The following is a 19,436-nucleotide window of genomic DNA, read 5'->3' as shown; positions in this document are numbered from 1 at the left end:
TTGCGACAGCAGCTGCTAGCCCGTTGTCCGTCCACGCACTGCACAGCATTTCCTGAAAAAGAAAGAAATGCCACTTTATTCTAAATAGTTTTAAATGTTTTAAGCCACGTCATATGTTTTCGATACAAAGCTACCACTAGCTACTAAATGCTGAGAATTTTAAAGCAAAATTTTCAATTTGGGACGGTCTTTATAGCGTGGCCGCGCGCTGCTCTTGTCAGCGCTGCACGCGCAGATCCGATTCAAACAGGTGGAAAGGCTGGGACTGTCCTAGCGCGTGACTGAAGCTCGTGAAGGCAATCTGTTGTACTCTGAGGGGATTATTTTGACAAACATCAGAATAAATAAATAATCCGAATAATTTTGGGCAAACGTCGCGCTATCAACTGGGTCGTGCCACAATCCCGCATTTATACGTCGTCTCGGGCCGGCCGTTTTAAAGTGGGTCGTTTAAGTCTACTACGCAGAGCTTTTTACCCTCTACTGGACCCACATCCTTACTTCGTTATTTTATTTACGAAATCGGCCATCGGGGTTTTTCCCACTTGCACTGCTCCTCGAGCCGTTTACGCGCAGGTGGGAGATACCCGCTTGGTAGGACGGCCCCCTCTCTCAGTTCCTCAGCGGATGATGTGTGCAAGTGACATTTGCCGTTGCGGTTTGGGACAGTAGGCGAGGCGTTTCTGCAAACAGGTGTGCGGCTGCCCAAAACAGGCACACATACGACTTTTTCCGGCTTGTTTAGCGGAGGCAGACATCCAGCACCGGTGTAAAAGCTATCGTACTCGTAGCGGGACAGGGAGAGGAGGGGGACTCTACTATCATTTTCAGTTAGAGGCTTTGTAGTTGCATTCTGTCGTTTCGAAGAGGGGCACGGCTCACAAAGAGGAAGGAATGGCAACTAAGAAACCATGCACAGATTTAACGAAAAGGAGCCGAAGTCCCGTCGTGCTGGAGGCAGAGATGTTCAGCGAATTTCAGGACTGGTGTCTCCGGACTTACGGGGACTCGGGTAAAACAAAGACCGTTACCCGACGAAAATACAACAAAATCATGCAGACCCTGCTACAGAACGAAGAGTCCGATGGTGTCTACGTCGACAACAGCCACATCAACGCCAAATTCAAATTCTGGGTGAAGTCCAAAGGGTTTCAGGTCGGCAGCAACATCTTGGGCGAGCACAACAAGAAAGAGCCATCGGGGAAGCCCGTCCTGTACGTTCCTGTCAAGTCTACGGTAAAGTGTTTTGTTACCTTACATTCGTGTGTGGTTTGTGTGTATGCACTTAAGTTAAGTGTATGTCTGTGATTGTGAGACTTAAATTTCCAGTACGGTTTTCCCAATATTGTAACATTTATCATTCACACGTTTGATTCAATTCAAAGGATACGCGCAACCCACATTGCTGTGCGCAACTTTTCAATCTTACACCTCTCTGTCACAGAGGGTTGACCGAGCATCCCTCAACCCAACCGGGCAGAACAGTCTTACTCTGAGAGCTGGCTGCCATAGCAACGCCGGTCCCTCGCAGCAATAACGGCGGTGTAGTAATGGTATCTCGCCCGAGACGCGCCGCCTGACGAAAAACCATGACGTTGTCCTGCTGACGGGATGGCACTGAAAATCACAACGTGACCTGTTTCCATCCCAGCATGTAACAATAATATTGATTGAGACAACGTGGTTCACATCGTATTTTTGTTTTACTTTTGTTTGTATCGTGACGAACACTGGACAATGACATGAGGGAGCGCGCGCATGGAGAGCTGGTGTACCCAATTATTGGGAATACCGGGGTGTAGAGGGGGCGTGCGCAAAAGGTAGTTTGCCCGAGGGGCTGACGATGTAATAGAGGTTAAAACACTGTCAAAATGATGTAAAGGTTTTGGGAACGTGTCGAAAGATGGACGCACCGTTGTGCAATGGGTATTTGAGAGACTTCGCTTTTGGACCACTTGAGGGTCTCGCGCACCATCCTCCTCCTGTGGGCATATCAGGCACTGACATCCTTTCGCGCTTGGTGATCTTTGTATCTTTTAGAGGCATGACATACGTTGAACAATAAATACAAACCTTATAAGTTTTATTCGGTTATTTTATTCTGGAGAGGACACGCGGTTGTGCATTGTTCTTTACCGGATGAGGGCGGAGCGGACGGTTGGCACCCGTTGCTCTGGTAACCTACCTGTTCTGCTCCAGAATGCGTGCGTTTTTTTCACACATCCCAGGACTGTGACAGGATTCATCATTAGAAAGACAACCAGAGCAAAACCAGTGTCGTATTTCATTAGGAAGTACTTTGATGCACAAAATATGCACAGTCTTGCACAAAAAGAATAGACGTGTACTATTTCCATATGCATGAAAAGGATGGGTCACAAAGCTCTGGAGGAAAAATTAAATATCCAGTCTTGTGGGTATAGCCGGCTAAAAGTACCGTAAATAGCTGTTCTTTCAGATCCATGAAACAAATGGACGTTAGAGCAAATAGAGATGTTTAATTAAATCATTAAAATGTGATCATATTCATTGTACAGTAATAGCTGAGATATATGGGCTATTTTCTTGAAAATTAGGAGGTCCTACCCTATCACTGGTGCATATTGTCATTGTTCAGACTAGTGTCAAGAACAGACACCATTTTGAGTGTTGCCCTCAAGAGGTCCCACCAACAGACCTTTGTTTGTCAGCCAGGAGGGACCGACTCCTCAGAGACTGGCACACCTCAGTCTCAGAAAAATAAGCACATATATTAAGAACAATGGTGATAAAATTGTTTTTAATTAGCATTTTTAATGACTGTTCATACCTGTTAAGTATTCAATCCCTGTGTCATTTTATTATTTGAAAACAGCCTCAGCACTCATGCCAGCAGGACCCACTGCGTGAAATGTATAGAAAAAAAATATAACAAAAATACCCTAATTTCACATAACCAAAGCTAAATTAGCATTAATTAATCTTTGTTATAGCAGATAATTGCTATGTAACTGTTTGACAGCTCCTAACAGGCAGCTCCCAGTATGCTTTTAATTTATAAGACTGTATTAAGATGAAATGAGGCAGAACTCTGAACATAGGAATAACTCTTGCCATAGTTAACCCTCAACACAGGCGTGTGGGATTAACAACCCAAAGGACGATCATTGAGCCTGTGGCAATTACATGTTCCTTATTCATAAATTGCTCTCGTAATGGAATAAATGTGCAAGTCTGATATGAATGTAAAGTTCATGATTACATTTAAGAATTCCTATTTGAGAACTTTTCCCCCCATGCACACACACTCCACCCACCAGTCTCCCTCTTTCTCTACAGAAATGTAAACTGTGGCGGATCTGAAATCTGTACACACTGGCATTTACAATCATAATTTATCAGTTCCCTAATGTCAACGTTTGTTATACTGTTGACCAGTCATCTGGAGCCTCTATGGAGCCTCTTAAGGCCTTCTGTCACTTTGTGACACACACTACATCTCCCAAGCGATCTGTCAGTCACACAGATGATCAGTTTCATCATGTGAAAGAGTTTATATGATCTATAGCCGTATATATGGAGAGCAAAGCTAGTTGTCACACGAGGAAGTTGTCACATGTGCTATATACGTTTTGAGTCCAGTTATAAATGTGCTTTTTAGCGGTGGCTTGCATGTTGGTTTCAACCACATAGTTCAGAACCCATTTAATTTTAGTTTGGTGAGTTGTCCTATTTTTGCTGCTTAATCAAAATTTATTTTTGTGTTCTTAGGAAAATAGGCTTTTAATGTTAATGTGATGATAAATATAAACATATTTCTTAATATTTTACTCTACACAAACTAAATAATTTGCATGTTCTGAATTATGAAACATGATAGCGTTGATACAAAGGGCAATGCATGTAAACTTAGCTGATGTGATGTCACTTCCTCTTATACCAACCTTGCTGTGCCCCTCACCAATCAGCATGACACAAAGTGTCCAAAAACAAGGAAGTGTAACCACACACACAAACACACATACACGGAGAGAAAGATGTTCACATCAGCGTTATTATCTCATTAAGGATTAAACAGTAGGGGATCCTCCACAACCTTCTCTATATACGCAAATTAGACAACAAACAAAGACAGAACAAACAGAACAGAGCCAAATAATAAGAGGAACTGAGGCAACGAGGGACCCTTTTACAGTAATAAGATACAGACAAAGTGTGGCATATCATCTATTTGGTTACACAGTGTACATGTCGCAAATTGTAAATCAACTGTGAATCATGTGAACATTTTACAACACAGGCATTTATTGATACATTTGGTTTGGAATTGTTTATTTTATTAGACCTCAAACTGTAGATGTGTGCTTTTTTTATGCATATTTTTCTTTACATTTATTTCCTGGTTTTACTTTTATTTCCTGCTTCTTTGTATGTGTATGTGAACTATTTTTGGGTAAGAGATAGTGTATGAGGCTGCCTCTCTTATCTCTCACTCTCTCCCCTCCTTTTTATCCATCTCTTTCTTTATTATCAGTAGTAAACACAAATAAATTGACTTCATCCAGGGTGCTCCTTGCCAGCCCTTCTGATCATTTTCCTATCCATCTTTCTTTGCCTTTTACCCTCCCATGTATACAGTGTCTTTACTCTCTTTCCCTTCACCGCACCCTTGGTGCCAGTGCTACAGGGTGCCATGGTGTGGGTTGCAACCCCAGTGCAGAGTGGGATGTTGTAGAGTGGCAAAGGGCCTCACTGATGCAGCTGCTCCATGAATGTGCCAAGTTTCAGTTTATGCGGGTGAGGAGGAGTGAGAGATGGTGAAGCAAGGGGCTACTCAGGGCTGGAGGTGGAGTTTTGTGTGTATTTTAGGGGGGTATCCTGTGTGGTTTTAAGAGAAAGTTAGAGGAAGTACAAACAGAAACGCAGAGAAAGAGAGATAAGTCCAGCTCAGTATCATGACTTTTCATAACTATTTGGCGAAATAGCTGTGAATTCATCTTAAAAAAGTTTCGGGTTGTCGCAAGATCGGGTTCATCAGTTTAGAGATGGGAGGGAAAGATGAGAGCAAAATAAGCCTTGATTGTTGTGTATGTTATACTGTCAATGCTGACTGTGCTCATAGAGTACAGATCATTTATAAAGCTATTAAATATGTATCTGTTGTGTCACAGACCCACTGTAGACTTTGTTTTTATGAGAGTGGTGCCGAATTCAGCTGCAGGGCTTGCTCTGCTCTCTGTCTGTCAAACTCTTTCTGTGTATCACTTTAATATTCTCTCTCTCTCTCACACACACAATCCTCTTTTTACTCTTTCTCTTTGTTGCTTTATCTCTCTGTGAGGGGGTGTAACTTCATTTATCACCTGTTATGTCCTGTGGGTAACATCGGGAGCAATAGCACACTCTCACGCAATCACTCAATCTCATAGACAGTATATTTTTGCGACCACTTAGAGTTCGATAATAAGTCTAAAAACTTGCCACATATGCACCAAATATTTAATTTTGTGACTTTGCGCTGCCCGCATCTCCGTCCCCTACCGCTAATTTTTCCTTCTTCATCTTAGTCGATTTTTCGGAAACTGCAGAAGAGTCCAGTGAGAGAGACTTTTTTAAATGATTTTTCTTATTAAGAGGGCAAAGGAGAAGAAAGGATGCCGCAAGATTTTAAGTGAGGGAAATGATTGCTTTCTGTTGCTATGCCAACAGAAACAGAAATATCCTCATCGCCGTGTACGTGAATGTGGCAGTGTGGGGGTTTAGTCCGTGTTCTGCAGTACAGGCCCATAGCAAGAGAACCGTGAGCATGTTTTTACTCTCTGAGCTGCTGAAATGTTTTGGTCAAGAAACTCGCTCATTCTGTTATATCTAGTGAGGGACGATGGGGCGATACCAAAGCAAACAGTTGTTTCCGAAAAGCTGTGATGTCTTACATCATACCTGTAACCTAATGCAACATAACTGTCAAAGGGCTTGGGTCTCAGATGAGGGCATTTTGGGAAAACATTTGAAAAAACAAAACATGAACTAAAAGTGTAAAATAAAAACTAAAAATACCTACAGATACCGAATCGTGAGATAAAATATTACAATAGCAGGTAAATGTGTTCAAGCTTTGTTGGTAAAGATAAGCTACAGGTATTTTAAAAAATACACACATTTTAATTGATGTGTGTGGTTTTAAGTGTCTGTGCTCTCTTACTCAATGCTGCAGGTCAACACAAGATTCATCTGTACACAATAATCATGAACAAGGAAAAAATATAAAAAATCTATAACATAGGTGTCATTTACACTGGGGACGCTGGGGACATGTCCCCATCACTTTTTGAAATGGCAAATTTTGTCCCCACCACTTTTTGAAAGAATTTGGTTAAAATATTCTGAAAAATCAAGTGATGCCTATGCAACTTACCACTGGTTTTGTGGTCCAGGGTCACATATGTTGCATTGTATGCTTATGGTGTGTTTTGTGATTTGTAAGTTAAAACGTCCGTACGTACATTTTACGAACAAATTTGTGCGTATGCTTGCTTAGTGAATGAAACCCAATGTCCACTATCCTAAAGGAACTTTTGCTTTTAAAAGACTGATTTTAAAAATACACATCACCCCAAATGACAGCTAACAAGAGTACACATGTACACAACATGTACACAAATGAGAGAAAGGAGAACTGTAGCAAACCACTTTTTCATTCCATTATTAGCATAATGCTGGAGAAAAAGTCATGGAAAAATCTCATTATGATAAGTGATTAATTACTGAGCGTATCTGTAGAGAGCCTCCGAGAAAAGGGGATCTAAACAGATCGTCCCTCGGCCCTCTCCCCACGCCTCCAAACCCAAAGACACTAGCTGCCTCTACCTCAACAGTGGCCTTTTATCTACCAGTCATTTGCATGAACGCTAACGTTTTGCATGATGCATTTGCAATGGCAGGTTAATACATGAAAATCCAACAGAGAGCACGGTGCTGACCACATATGATCTGCAAAACAATCACACTGTCCACACGCAACAGTGCAACAGGGGGCAACAGTGCCCACAGACACAAAAAACATCACATGTTGTTTATTTGCATAGATGCAGAATTCTATAACATTATTAAATGATAAAATACTTTCTCCCATCCCAGCTGAATGCGACTACTGTAGCCATCTGTAGGCTTATTTGCCCCTAAATGTGTAAACACTGGCACTGGGGTGCCATCAAAAGATTACCAAGACTGTCTCAACCAATCAGCATGGGACTGTCTGCTGTTTTCCTTTTTTTTCGACCAATAGTGGCAGGTTGGAGAAAGAAACCTGTTTGAAATTTTTATTTTTTTGATTCTGTTTGGTGATGTTGGTGACACAAAACATTTAAAAGCAGTGGTGGACGGTGACTTCTTTTTTCGAGGGCGCTTGATGTATGTAGCCCGTCATGTGTGTGGTTCCTTTTTTCAAAATATGTGTTCTGCACGTCAAGAGATCGTGTGCGCATCACGTGTCTTGTCAAAATAAGTGCCTGCTGCAGACGCATCTTAAGGGTTTATGATAAAAGAGGCGCTTGCGTTTGGCAGATACTCACATAATCTCATGCGTATTCAGAGTTTACTGTTAAGGGAGTGTCTTGCGTGTATTTTGTGAATGTGAGCGTCTCTTTTATCATAAACGGTTTTGACGCGTGTGCAGCAGGCACTTATTTTGACAAAACACGTGATGCACATGGTTCACATGACGCAACAAACACATATTTTGAAAACACGAGCAACACACATGACACTCCGAACACTTATTTTGAATTAGTGCCCCTCGGATGAGCAGTCATGAGCCACCACTGTTAAAATCAGTTCACTGTTCAACCTCGTAAAGTTTACAGTGCAAAAACCTAATAACTCACAGTACCATAAAGGTCTAAATAAAAGTTTGTGAGGGGCTTGGAAAAATTACCAAAGTTGATTCCACCTGCTGCTTCAGGACCTTGACATAAAGTTTGTGTAATTAGCTGCCAGAAATCAAATCCCAGAAATAATCTGCCAGGTCTAACATAGATTTAGCAAAAACATTTCTCACTATCATATACACAGCACACTACACACACAGCTTGATTGACCCACTTCAGTTTCTGTCTTGGAAGTGAGAAGCCTACTTGAAATGGATGTTTGAGACAATCCAAAAATTCACATTTTTGCAAATCCAGTTTTTCATGATTTATGATTGTTTATAGCATTTCAAGCTGTATATATGTCTAGGAACCTATAGACAAATTTGGTGCGGTAGGTTTGTACATCTGTGAATGCATGCATGAGTGTGCGTTCAGGGCCCATGTACATTTACGTTTCTGTGTTTTTATCTTTGCGTGTACTACACGTGTGTGTATGTGATGAGAGAGGGTCGAGGATGGTGGTGCTCTGGTGTTCCTCCCCTTGGCTCCTTCTCTCTCTGTTGCCATGGAGAGACTGTTCTCCTCTCCCATAGGAGAAGAAATTAACACCATTTTTAACTGGCTCCAGGGCCTCCCCCCTTCCACAGAGAAAGCTCCTACAAATACACACAGCTACTACACACCTACACAGATTACCACACACAGGCACAGTCCCGGTACACATTGCCTCCCTGAGCTGCACAGAGAGGACATGTGTGTTTGTATATGTGTGTGTGAGTGGAGTGAATCAAATCCTTCTCCATCTCTATTCTGGGAGGATGCAGCTTTGGGACAAAAGAGTGTCTCACTCCATCACCCCCTCCTCACATTCACCCTCCCTACCCTCAATGCCACTCTCTCTCTCTTTCTATCTCTCCTTTGTAATTAACTGCTGCAGTCTCTCATTAGCGTTGTGATCCTGTCCGGTTGTCTCACTGTCGGCGCCCCCCCTCCCATCCCACAATTACACCATGACACCAGGGTCACATGACGAAGCAGACACCTTAAAAAACACATCTACTGTATACCAGCATGGCAAACAAGTGTTTTATTTTTGTGGTTTGGGTTTATTCAGCACGTAACTACATTTGTTCCAGTTGAGGTTGGTAATTAGTGGTCGATCGATATGGGTTGAATGCTTGGTTCTTAATATTTTAGCTGAAGACAATTTAAGGGAGGCCTGTTTCTAGTGACAGGTGTGATAGATAATGTAATGTAATGTAAGGGATGAGCATACTTGTACGTGGAGCTGAGAGCATCCATGCACAGATGGATGTCAGAGTTAGAATTAGGAGCTGAATAACATGGGGGGGTCAGGAATGAGGAACGAGTGAGGAACAGGATTTAATGAGGGGGGGGGCAACCTGAACTGACAGTGCCAGGGAGGTGGAGAGGCGTTTAAAGTATGGAGGGGGCGACATGATTGAAAAGGAAGGAGACATGAGAAGAGTAGAGGAACAGAGGGATTACACCTCATCCTTCTTTTCTTGACCTTCACACACACAAATTCACACCGCACCCTTACCTCTTGCAAATCTCCCACCTCCTGCTGAAAGGTGGTGCCTGTATGATTTGTGGGTCCACACCTGCTGCTGGCCTCTCAGGATGGAAATGGGACTTCAAGAAGTGACCTGTTATCAGATCTGCAGCAAGCTAATCTGAATCGGCTGCACTGTTGAAACAGTTCCTCTTTCTGTCTCTCACGGCCACACACAAACATTTCTGGCTTTTCCGCTGTAATACAAATATCACCCCTCCACCCCTCCTCACCCCATTTTTTTTCCCTCCAGCACTATATCACTTTAATGTGTTATGGCAGCTTTAACAAACAAGCCAATTCATAAATATACAGCTGGATATTAAGTGTTTAGATATTTGAGGTCGGACTACACTAAATCATCTCCGATACAGTTAGTGGTGCTTCCAAATGCTAGCATCACTAACACGAATGCAACTTCAGCATCACTGTTACGATTGCAACTTTAGCGAGTATAACTCATCCAAAAGCTTTTGCGACTTGAATAATAATACGGGAAACTGTGGATTGAAGACAACAGGTGAGATCTGACTCATGGTTTTGAATGTAACATTTATTTTGGATATTTATAATTACATTATATTCTTAGCAACTTACAGTGCATTCAATTTATACAGTTTTTATCAGTATGTGTGTCTGGGACTCTGCGTTGCTAACGTAATGCTCCACCTATTGAGTCACAGAACGGTTTGTTCATTTATTATTTTTATGATTACGTCTGGATAAAGAAAAACACATTAGCTCTGTCCCAATCACATTCACTCTTAAAGGGACCCTCCACTTTTTTTTAAAAATATGCAACTTTTCCAGTTCCCCTAGAGTTAAGCATTTGATTTTTTACCATTTTGGAATCCATTCAGCTGATCTCCGGGTCTGGCGCTAGCACTTTTAGCATAGCTTAGCATAATCCATTGAATCTGATAAGATCATTAGCATCGCACAAAAAAAGACTTTTGATATTTTTCATATTTAAAACTTGTCTCGTCTGTAGTTACATTGTGTATTAAGACCAACGGAAAATGAAATGTTGCGATTTTCTAGGCAGATATGGCTAGGAATTATATTTTCATTCTGGCGTAATAATCAAGGACTTTGCTGCCGTAACATGGCTGCAGCAGGCGTAGTGATATTACGCAGCAGCCGAAAATAGTCCCCTGCTATTGAATGTAACCAAGGGGACTATTTCCGGTAGTGCGCAACTTTAAATTTTTCTTAGTACACGATGTAACTACAGAAGAATCAATCTTTAAATAGGAAAAATATAAAAACTTTTTGGTTATTTTTTAGTGCAATGCTAATGGTCCAATCAGATTCAATTGATTATGCTAAGCTATGCTAAAAGTGGTACCGCCAGACACAGAGACAGCTGAATGGATTCCAAAACTGTAAAAATCAAATGGGGAGCTGGAAAATGAGCATATTTTTTATGAAAAAAAGTAAAGGTTCATAAAATTGTATTTGTCGGGCTGGTACTAAAGAACCTTTAACACTTTCTGTTGCACAAAAGGTTCTCTGTGTAGTTGGAAAAGTTCAGACTAAAACGGTAAGAAAGAAATGTCTCTTTTAATAACCTTTCCTTCTAAAGGTTTTTGGGAAACCAAAAATGTTTTTTTCTATGGCATCACTGTAAAAATCCCTTTAAAGAAGGGTTTATCATTTATCTGAGTGTGTTTGTCATTGTTGTCGCATGCATCTTACGCATCCAGTTCGTCATATCGGTACCATTTGGTTGCACTGCCCGAGTCTGTCGGTTCTTCTTTATCATCTTCATTGCAAATATTTGCTAGGGCTCCTTTTCTCCGCTGGCCAGTGCATACACGAGTGCGTGTGTGAGTGTGACCCAGCTGCCTCCTTTCTAATGCCCCCTCCTTTCACTGCCCCTGTGTGTGTACGACTGTTCACTGTGATGTGTGTGTGTGTGTGTGACTGCCAGAGGGGGTGGGGGGGTCGGGGGTGGCCGCTTGCCGAATCAGCCCCTCTAGTCTCCTAGCAACAGAGCTGTTTGGAGCGGGACGGGTGAGAGAGGAAAAGAAAGGCAGAGAAAAAAGCAGGGAGAAAGAGAATAGGATAGAGAAGAGAAAAGGGGGATTGAAAAAATATGCCACATCTGGAAAAAGCAAAGAGTTGCCCGGTATAGAGAAAAAAGTGAAGAGAGAGAGAGAGAGAGAGAGAGAGAGAAAGAGAGAGAGAGAGAGAGAGAGAGAGAGAGAAGGGGATGCACACAGAAATACACTGTGGTAGAGTTTAAGAAGGGAAATGCTGAATGCTGCTGCTGACAATTCACAACGCTTCTTTAAAATGATGAGAGGATGATGAAATCATGCAGTTTCAGGCCCAGCAGTGGTTGCTCACTCTCACACACTTTAGTTCAACTCTACAGCGGTTTAATGATTAAACACGTTCAGTTCAAACACAGATGCTGTTGCCCCACATCAGGAACAAATAGCCGGCCCAACCTGAGAATCTAAACACTAAGCTTTTGTGAGCGAGGTGTGTACATTTGATCTGGCTTAATGACTGAAGCGAATACATTCAGAGTCTATCTGTGTCTGTGTGTGTGTGAGTCATGCAGTACTTGCTGCCACAACAACTTATTGTTTATCGCATTAGTAATGGTCCTTTTGTATCTTCAAATATTTAGATGCAAGCATTCTGTAATAGTTATCTTTTTCATAACCCATTGCTCTGGAATCTTTGACTCTGACTGGTCTGTTGTGTCATACGGGTTATATTTTGTTACAGTGACTGCTGAATTGTTATCATAGACCCCATTTTCCTATTGAGCTCTTTCCACTCACATAATAAAGTAACTTTACCTCAAATTAATATTTAATAACCGTCCATTTATTTATTATGGTAACAGTCACATAATAAATGTGATAATGTATGTCATAATAAAACGCTCTAGGGAACGTGTGACCAGACCTCCCGCTGTGCACTGTGGGTTTATTTTTGCATTTATGTGACCAGCTAACTGTACTGTACATAACCCTGTACTTATTTAATTTCTGAATTCTTTCTTTTGGTACACGGTGACTACCACATAACATTATACTCTGAACTGACCCCTGTGTAGATATACACGGTGTCAGCGTTAGGCCAAGTTAGGCCTTGGATAGGACTGAGCAGATTGCCTGATCGCCTGCTTGCCTATTTTAGTCACCCACACAAGTCTGTCTCAGACTGTGATGCACCCTCAGATTGAGGAGAATGGGGGTGGAAAAAATGTTTATGTCTGTGAGTGAATGCGTGTGTGAAAGCAACCGGAATGGAGCAATCGAGCTGAGATTAAGATGTTTGTAGGACAGAGCCACAAAGCTCACATAAACGCTGGCTACATTCACAAATTTCTCTGAGGTATTGAAGCATCTTGTCGCCTAAAGGGACCATTTCCTGAATATTCTTTTGGTAGAGAGAGAGAGAGAGAGAAAGAGAGAGAGAGAGAAAGAGATAGGATCTACATATTGTAGGTGTGGCGTGGTCACCTCGTGAATTTGGTGCATGTTTGCCTTATCGTGGCATAATAAGAGTGATAATTATGACGAGTGGAAGGGAACGCATGCATGAGCCGGGCGGCTGGAGAGGGCCGGATTAAAGCGAGCCCGCTCTGTGCGCTGGTTTTAGTTGCCATGGCAACCTTCATTACCTGGCACTTGGGAAAGGGGGAGCAAGAGAAAGGGAATATGGAGCGGGACAGTAGAAGTGAAGAATGAAGATATGCCTCATGGTTATAGAGGGAAAAAGGGAAAATAGGGAATTTAAGAAGGAATTCACAGTATAAGGATGATAGAGGGGGGAAAGGGAGATGTGGAGAAAAAGGATGATATATAAAGAGGAAGGAGATTGACTGGTGCTTCCTTCTTCATAATACACACATACACACACACACACACACACACACACCTGCTGCCCATATGAAAACAGGTAACAGTTACAAGATAACTTAATTTATTTTCATTATAGAATTTGAAAGTACAAAACAATGACCTAATATAATATATAGTCGATGTCTGAGTAAAAAAAGCAGTTAAAGTTGAAAATTGTCATTTCTTTGATGTTTTCTTTGACTTTGGATACAGTTTTCTGTGGCATCACATCACTGTTCTGTTTGTGCATCCTCACAAGACAGCCACAATAATATTGGGTCATCCACTCAATCCAACCAATAGCAGTCTTGGAAACCTGCAGTCGACCGGTCATCAGTTTTCCAATTTCATTTAGTGTTTTTTTCTTCTTTAAGCGAGGTTAAATATGAAAAAAGATGAGTACAAGAAAAAGACAAAGGACAGGTGTCATTTGGAAAATAAGACGGTTGTCTTAGTGATTGGAGTTCCGGCAGGTGTCACATGACCTGCTGCCCCACACACCTGCCTGAGAGTGCTGGCAGTTGCCATAGCGACAGGGTCAGCCTTATGGAAAGCAGGGTTGAAGGTGCTTGTGGTGGGAGGTGATGCCGGTTGTGTGTCTGTGTGTGTATGTCTGTGGCAAAGAAAGTAGTTATTTTTAAAATGCTGCACAAAGTGTTTGAAAACCACACTCTGTTTCTCTTCATCTAACGCACACAGACACAAATCGAAATGGAAGCAGTATTCTTTAAGAAACCACTTGAGGTGTGGAAGACTTAATATTAGATTCAGATCAATGAAAGTCTGAATAATACACTGCACTGTTAGACTCACTTAGCCCTATACACAGTCACCATAACCCCAGGGGTGATACTCATAAAGCCCTGCAGCAATGGACGCATTCAGGAGCCATTTCAGTGACTGAGATCAGCATAAGTGTGGAGAGTGCACCTTAAACTAAGTTATATGAAAACACAAAGCCATAAAGATATCCTATAAAGATGCTGGTCTGTTTATGGTGCACCCAGAGTTCAGTTTGGCTCTCAAGAATGGCTTTGAATTCTGATCCTGCCAAACCAGACTGCAATGCACTGGTACAAAAAAGTTTCAGAGACCCAAAACATCCTACGCAGATTTATGTAGCAGCAGTTTTACATAATGATAAGTAAGAGTATTTGTCTAACCTGACCTTGTAAATATGCAAATAGGAACGTTAACCTGGAGAATTACAGCATGAGACCATCAACCTTGAAAAACTAAATACAATAAATAATAAAGTATGAATAGAATGAACGATTTCTTTCTTTTCTTATTTTTTTGCCTTCAGCAACATAATTGTAATATATCCCTCTCTCTCTCTCTCTCTCTCTCTCTCTCTCTCTCTCTTTCTCTCTTTTTCAAAATGCAGTGTTCAGATGGAGGGGCATCCCAAGACAGCTCTTTGAAGCGGGTCGCTGTGGTAGAGGATTTTTTTGATATCATCTATGCCATGCACGTGGAGATGGGGGCGGATCCCGGTAGAGCACCCAAACACGCCGGTCAGAAAAAGACATACAAGGCGGTAAGACACAGTACTAGTCTACTGCATAACAACAGTTTTTTCAATAGTATATAAGTTCAGTAGTTATATGCACGGATATACACATAACCTAAAATGTTATCTTTAAATGTAAGTACATGAAATTATTAGCCATATTAATCATAAATGTTAGTGCTGAGGGTTGGCGTAGGTTTTATGTGCAGAAACATCTATAATGCCCTCATTTAATTTATTTGGTCACACTTTACAATAAGGTTGAATTTGTTAACAATTAATGCACTATAGCTACCATAAAGGGTGTCAGATATATTTTTTGTATCATATTTAAAGAAGAAAGGAAAAAGCACACTTACCATTTCTCCATCCCTTCAAAACATTTCTGTTCAATTTCCACTGGTTCTCAAAATAAAAAGTGTCAAAAACAATTTGTGTGTGTGTGCGTGTGCATGCATGTGTGTCGCACCTCACCGTTATTTGAAACAATGGTGAATGAAGGACAACTTTGAGCAATAACATTTTTTAGAAAATAATACATTGATTATAATATCTTAAATTGTTCTCTGATATCCACATAGAAGGTATGTGACCTGCAAAGTTCAGCTTACACCCTAATAAAACACACCTGAAAAATCTAATCAAAGCCTGCAGGATTACTTGGGCTGTTTCTCAATACCAAGAATGCCAAGTTCAGACTTGCGGCCAAGTTCAAACTCAGAAAAGCGAACACCCGACTACGGAGTAGGACCCGAGTCCGGTGATATAGCAAATGGAACAGCAGAGTACTTGAGGTCATCATTTAGTCCAACCAATACGTGCAGTCCCGGCTATTCTTATTGTAATGTATTTTTACAATATAGGAAATATATAAAATAAAAAAACTCTGCTTGTTTTGAAAATATAAAAATGTGGTTCAGGTAACACGTGCATATGCTGATTAGCTATAATGTATTTATTACACAATGAAAAATTATATAAAACACAACCATTTATTTTACACTATTTTAATACAAAACGTTTGTTTCTGGCAAACTTGGCTGTCATAAGTACACACAACTCACCTCCTGATGCATCCTTGATAAAAAGAGCGGATCAAGAACACATTGGTGTTTTATAATGAGTAATAATTTGTTACATTTATATAGCGCTTTTCTGCAGCACTCAAAGCGCTTTACATATGAAAGGGGGATTCTCCTCAACCACCACCAATGTGCAGCATCCAAACGCAAGTTTGGCCAGGATGCCCGGGCACACCCCTACTCCTTTGCGAATGACATCCTGGGATTTTTAATGACCACAGAGAGTCAGGACCTCAGTTTCACATCTCATCCGAAGGACAGTATAGTGTCTCCATCATTATACTAGGGTGTAAGGACCCACACAGACCACAGGGTGAGCACACCTTCTGCTGGTCTCACTAACACCTCTACCAGCAGCAACCTGGTTTTCCCAGGTGGTCTCCCAACCAAGTACTGACCAGGCTCAGCCCTGCTTAGCTTCAGTGGGCAAGCTGTCTTGGGCTACACACTCTCAGAAATAAAGGTACAAAACTGTGCCTTTTCTGTCACTGGGGCTGTAACCTTTTAAAAAGTACAGCTTTGCGCCTAAGGATTTCATTTAGTACCTCAGAGGTACATGCTGGGACCAAAGAGAGCTTATTAGTACCTCAAAAATACATATTAGTATCTCAAAGGTACATATTGGTACTAAATGTTTACATATCTGTACCCAATGGTCCATACAATTACCTTCTTAAAGGGTGCTGCCCCACTGACAGCTAGGGTACATATTTTGACTATTTTATAACAATGTAGGTCCTAAAGGTACGGTAATCTACCCAAAATTGTATTCTGTTTTTTATTCATGTAAAGGTACCAAACGGAAACTTAGGGCACAGCACAGCCCCAGAGACAGAAAAGTTACAGTTTTGTACCTTTATTTCTGACAGTGCAGGGTGATATGGCATATAAAGCTGGCATACTAATTATGTGAACTTGGCTTGATGCAAACTTGGAATTGGCACAGTACACAAGAACACAAGTACAGACAAAAACGTGTATTGAGAAAGGCCTTGGAAATTGCATTGAGGTGTGTTTAATTAGGGTTGAAGCTAAACTTTTCTGGACCAAGAATCCCCACCACTGTTTTAGAATGAAATGGTCTGTTACTACCTTATTTAGAAGAGTCATGAACACATGAATAATAATGTTGAGCTCCGCTCTGATTGGATGTTTCATAGTGAGCTTAATGAGGCTCATGTCAGTAGCTCATAGTAAACAGACTTTATATGTTTGAGATTGGAAATGGACATTTCTAAGTGGTACGTTTGTGTTTTTTTTCAGTATGGATCGACAAAACATAACTGTAAGTAAACGTCAATAGTAGAACTTCAGCCTAAACGCTAGCATTTAGCATTAAGTAGCATGTAGCGCTAACTCAGCAGTCACAACTTTGTTTTTAGCGTTGTAACAACATATCCATATATTATATATATATATATATATATATATATATATATATATATATATATATATATATATATATATATATATATATATATATATATATATATATATATATATATATATAGTGTTATTTTAATAAAAAAATAAGTTAAACAATTTCAACGATTTTATAAGTTATGTCAACTTTTTCCAAGCAAAAACTTTAAGATAGTTGGTTGAATTGACTTACAAAACCAAGTTGTTTGCTACAATGTTGTAATTAATTTAATGTGTAATTTAATGTTGGGGCGTACATCACAACTGTAACGTCACAGTCTGTTTTATGTTGAGATTGGCCTGTTTTCCAGCGGTCTTTTGCTTGCACAAGGTTTACATTAGAAGGAGGGAACAATAGTGTTTGATGCTCACAGTATGTCATTACCATGTACAGAACTTGTAATATTCATCTATGCCTAGATAAATACAGCTTTTACAATGCCACCTTTAAAACCATGCAACACATTTACCTCATTTAAAACATCAATATCAACCGGTTTATTTAGCAAATTATTAAAGGAACAGTATGTAGGATTGTGGCCAAAACTGGTATTGCAATCACAAAACTTGTGGTTAAAACTGGTACTGCAATCACACAACTGGTGGCCAATACACAAAATGACAACATAAACATCAGTTGAGGGCTGCAACTCCACTTTTTAAATGACAATATCCTGGCAGGACTGCTGTTGTCAGTGATTTAAGTATTTGAAATGAAAATGATTTCTTAATGTCTAGTGACATATAAGGCCAATTTTATGATTAATTAATATAAATTTCTTACATACTGTTCCTTTAACTTTTAAATGAAAAACTCACTTACTAATAAAAAGTGTGTGCGTGGTGTACCGAGAACTTTTACAGATGAAGTCAGAAATGTAAACGCATTTATATATATTTATATAATGTATAATGCAAACGCTTGAAAAATAGACTGATTTGCTAATTAGATTGGACACGTTTTTTTTAAATTGACACTAGCAATGTGCTGTTTGTTTTATAGCAAACATTCAGATATGTTTTATTAAACTATAATGCTGATTTTATTTGTAAGTTAAGAAAAGTAATTAAGCTTCTAATAATCCAATTAAACCAGAACACACATAAATACACAGAATATACACACTATATATATATATATATATATACACACACACACACACACACACACACACACACACACACACACACACACACACACACACACACACACACACACACACACACACATACACTTAAAATGTATTTATCTGAAAGAGTTTTAAGTATATTTGATTACATCCCCTGTGCTTTGATTTCTTGATGTGTGAAGGTGTCAGGTTCCAGTCCTAACTAAGCTCTGTGTTAATCATCTATTTAAAGCAGTTAAGTGCTGCAAAAGTTAGAAATCAGCTGTGATTGGTTGAGGCAGACTGTGATTAGCTTGTATGCTGTAGTTGAACTGTCTTTGATTGGCTGTAATCAGCTGTGACCGAGTATTATTGGTGGTTTCCAATATCCCTCTACAGTATCTTCATTCAGGGTCCTGTCCCAAATTGTACCCTAGCGGTCAATTTTCTCTTCCAAATCCACACACTGGTGACATGATGCATCATTGAATGTGGTGCATTTCGGTATATTGCATGCTCTGTTGGTAAACAATTTTGTAAAACAGACATATCTGCACACTGGGTTATAATTAGGTCAGCTTTTTAAAATGTATAAGGAAAAAGGTTAGAGGTGCACTCAGTAATCATCTTAAATCATGTTAAGTGCTCTTGCTTTGAAACATTTACATTTAGACATTTATTAGACACATTTATTCAAATGTGAAAAGTGAGAAAAATAACAAAGAATCGCTTGGGAAAAGGCATCTGCTAAATCAATAAATAAACACATTTTAATAAACAATTATTAGTATTTTTAAACTGGACCTTACCTTGTAGCTTGGGATAGATGCAAAAAAAGATGTTTGTGTACGAGCATGTGTTTTTGGTTGTGGAGGGGCTGCACAATGTCCTTGGGGCAACGTTCACCTCTTCAGCCAGTGCCCTGGAGAGCCCTGCTGTCAGGTCTCATAGCATGAGCAGCCCACAGAGATTAGCCCTGCCAGGCTTTAAGAGGGGGCAGTCTGGCATTCTGGGGGGGTGC

At 40.3% G+C, this 19,436-nt stretch overlaps 1 protein-coding gene across 1 annotated transcript in view; it reads left to right on the top strand.

The window, feature by feature from the left end:
* Window positions 1-338: 338 nt before the first annotated feature.
* nol4la (nucleolar protein 4-like a) overlaps window positions 339-19,436 on the top strand; it is a 41,394-nt gene continuing 22,296 nt past the window's right edge. The window contains exons 1-2 of the mRNA XM_065246955.2: window positions 339-1,236; window positions 14,677-14,829. Coding sequence (XP_065103027.1) covers window positions 895-1,236; window positions 14,677-14,829 — 495 coding nt within the window. The 5' untranslated portion in view covers window positions 339-894. The remainder of the gene's footprint in view (window positions 1,237-14,676; window positions 14,830-19,436) is intronic.

This window comes from Paramisgurnus dabryanus, chromosome 11 (genome assembly GCF_030506205.2).
Source record: "Paramisgurnus dabryanus chromosome 11, PD_genome_1.1, whole genome shotgun sequence".
NCBI classification, from domain to species: Eukaryota; Metazoa; Chordata; class Actinopteri; order Cypriniformes; family Cobitidae; genus Paramisgurnus; species Paramisgurnus dabryanus.
Note: the sequence above shows the minus strand (reverse complement) of the source record. Positions and strands in the feature narration are given on the sequence as shown.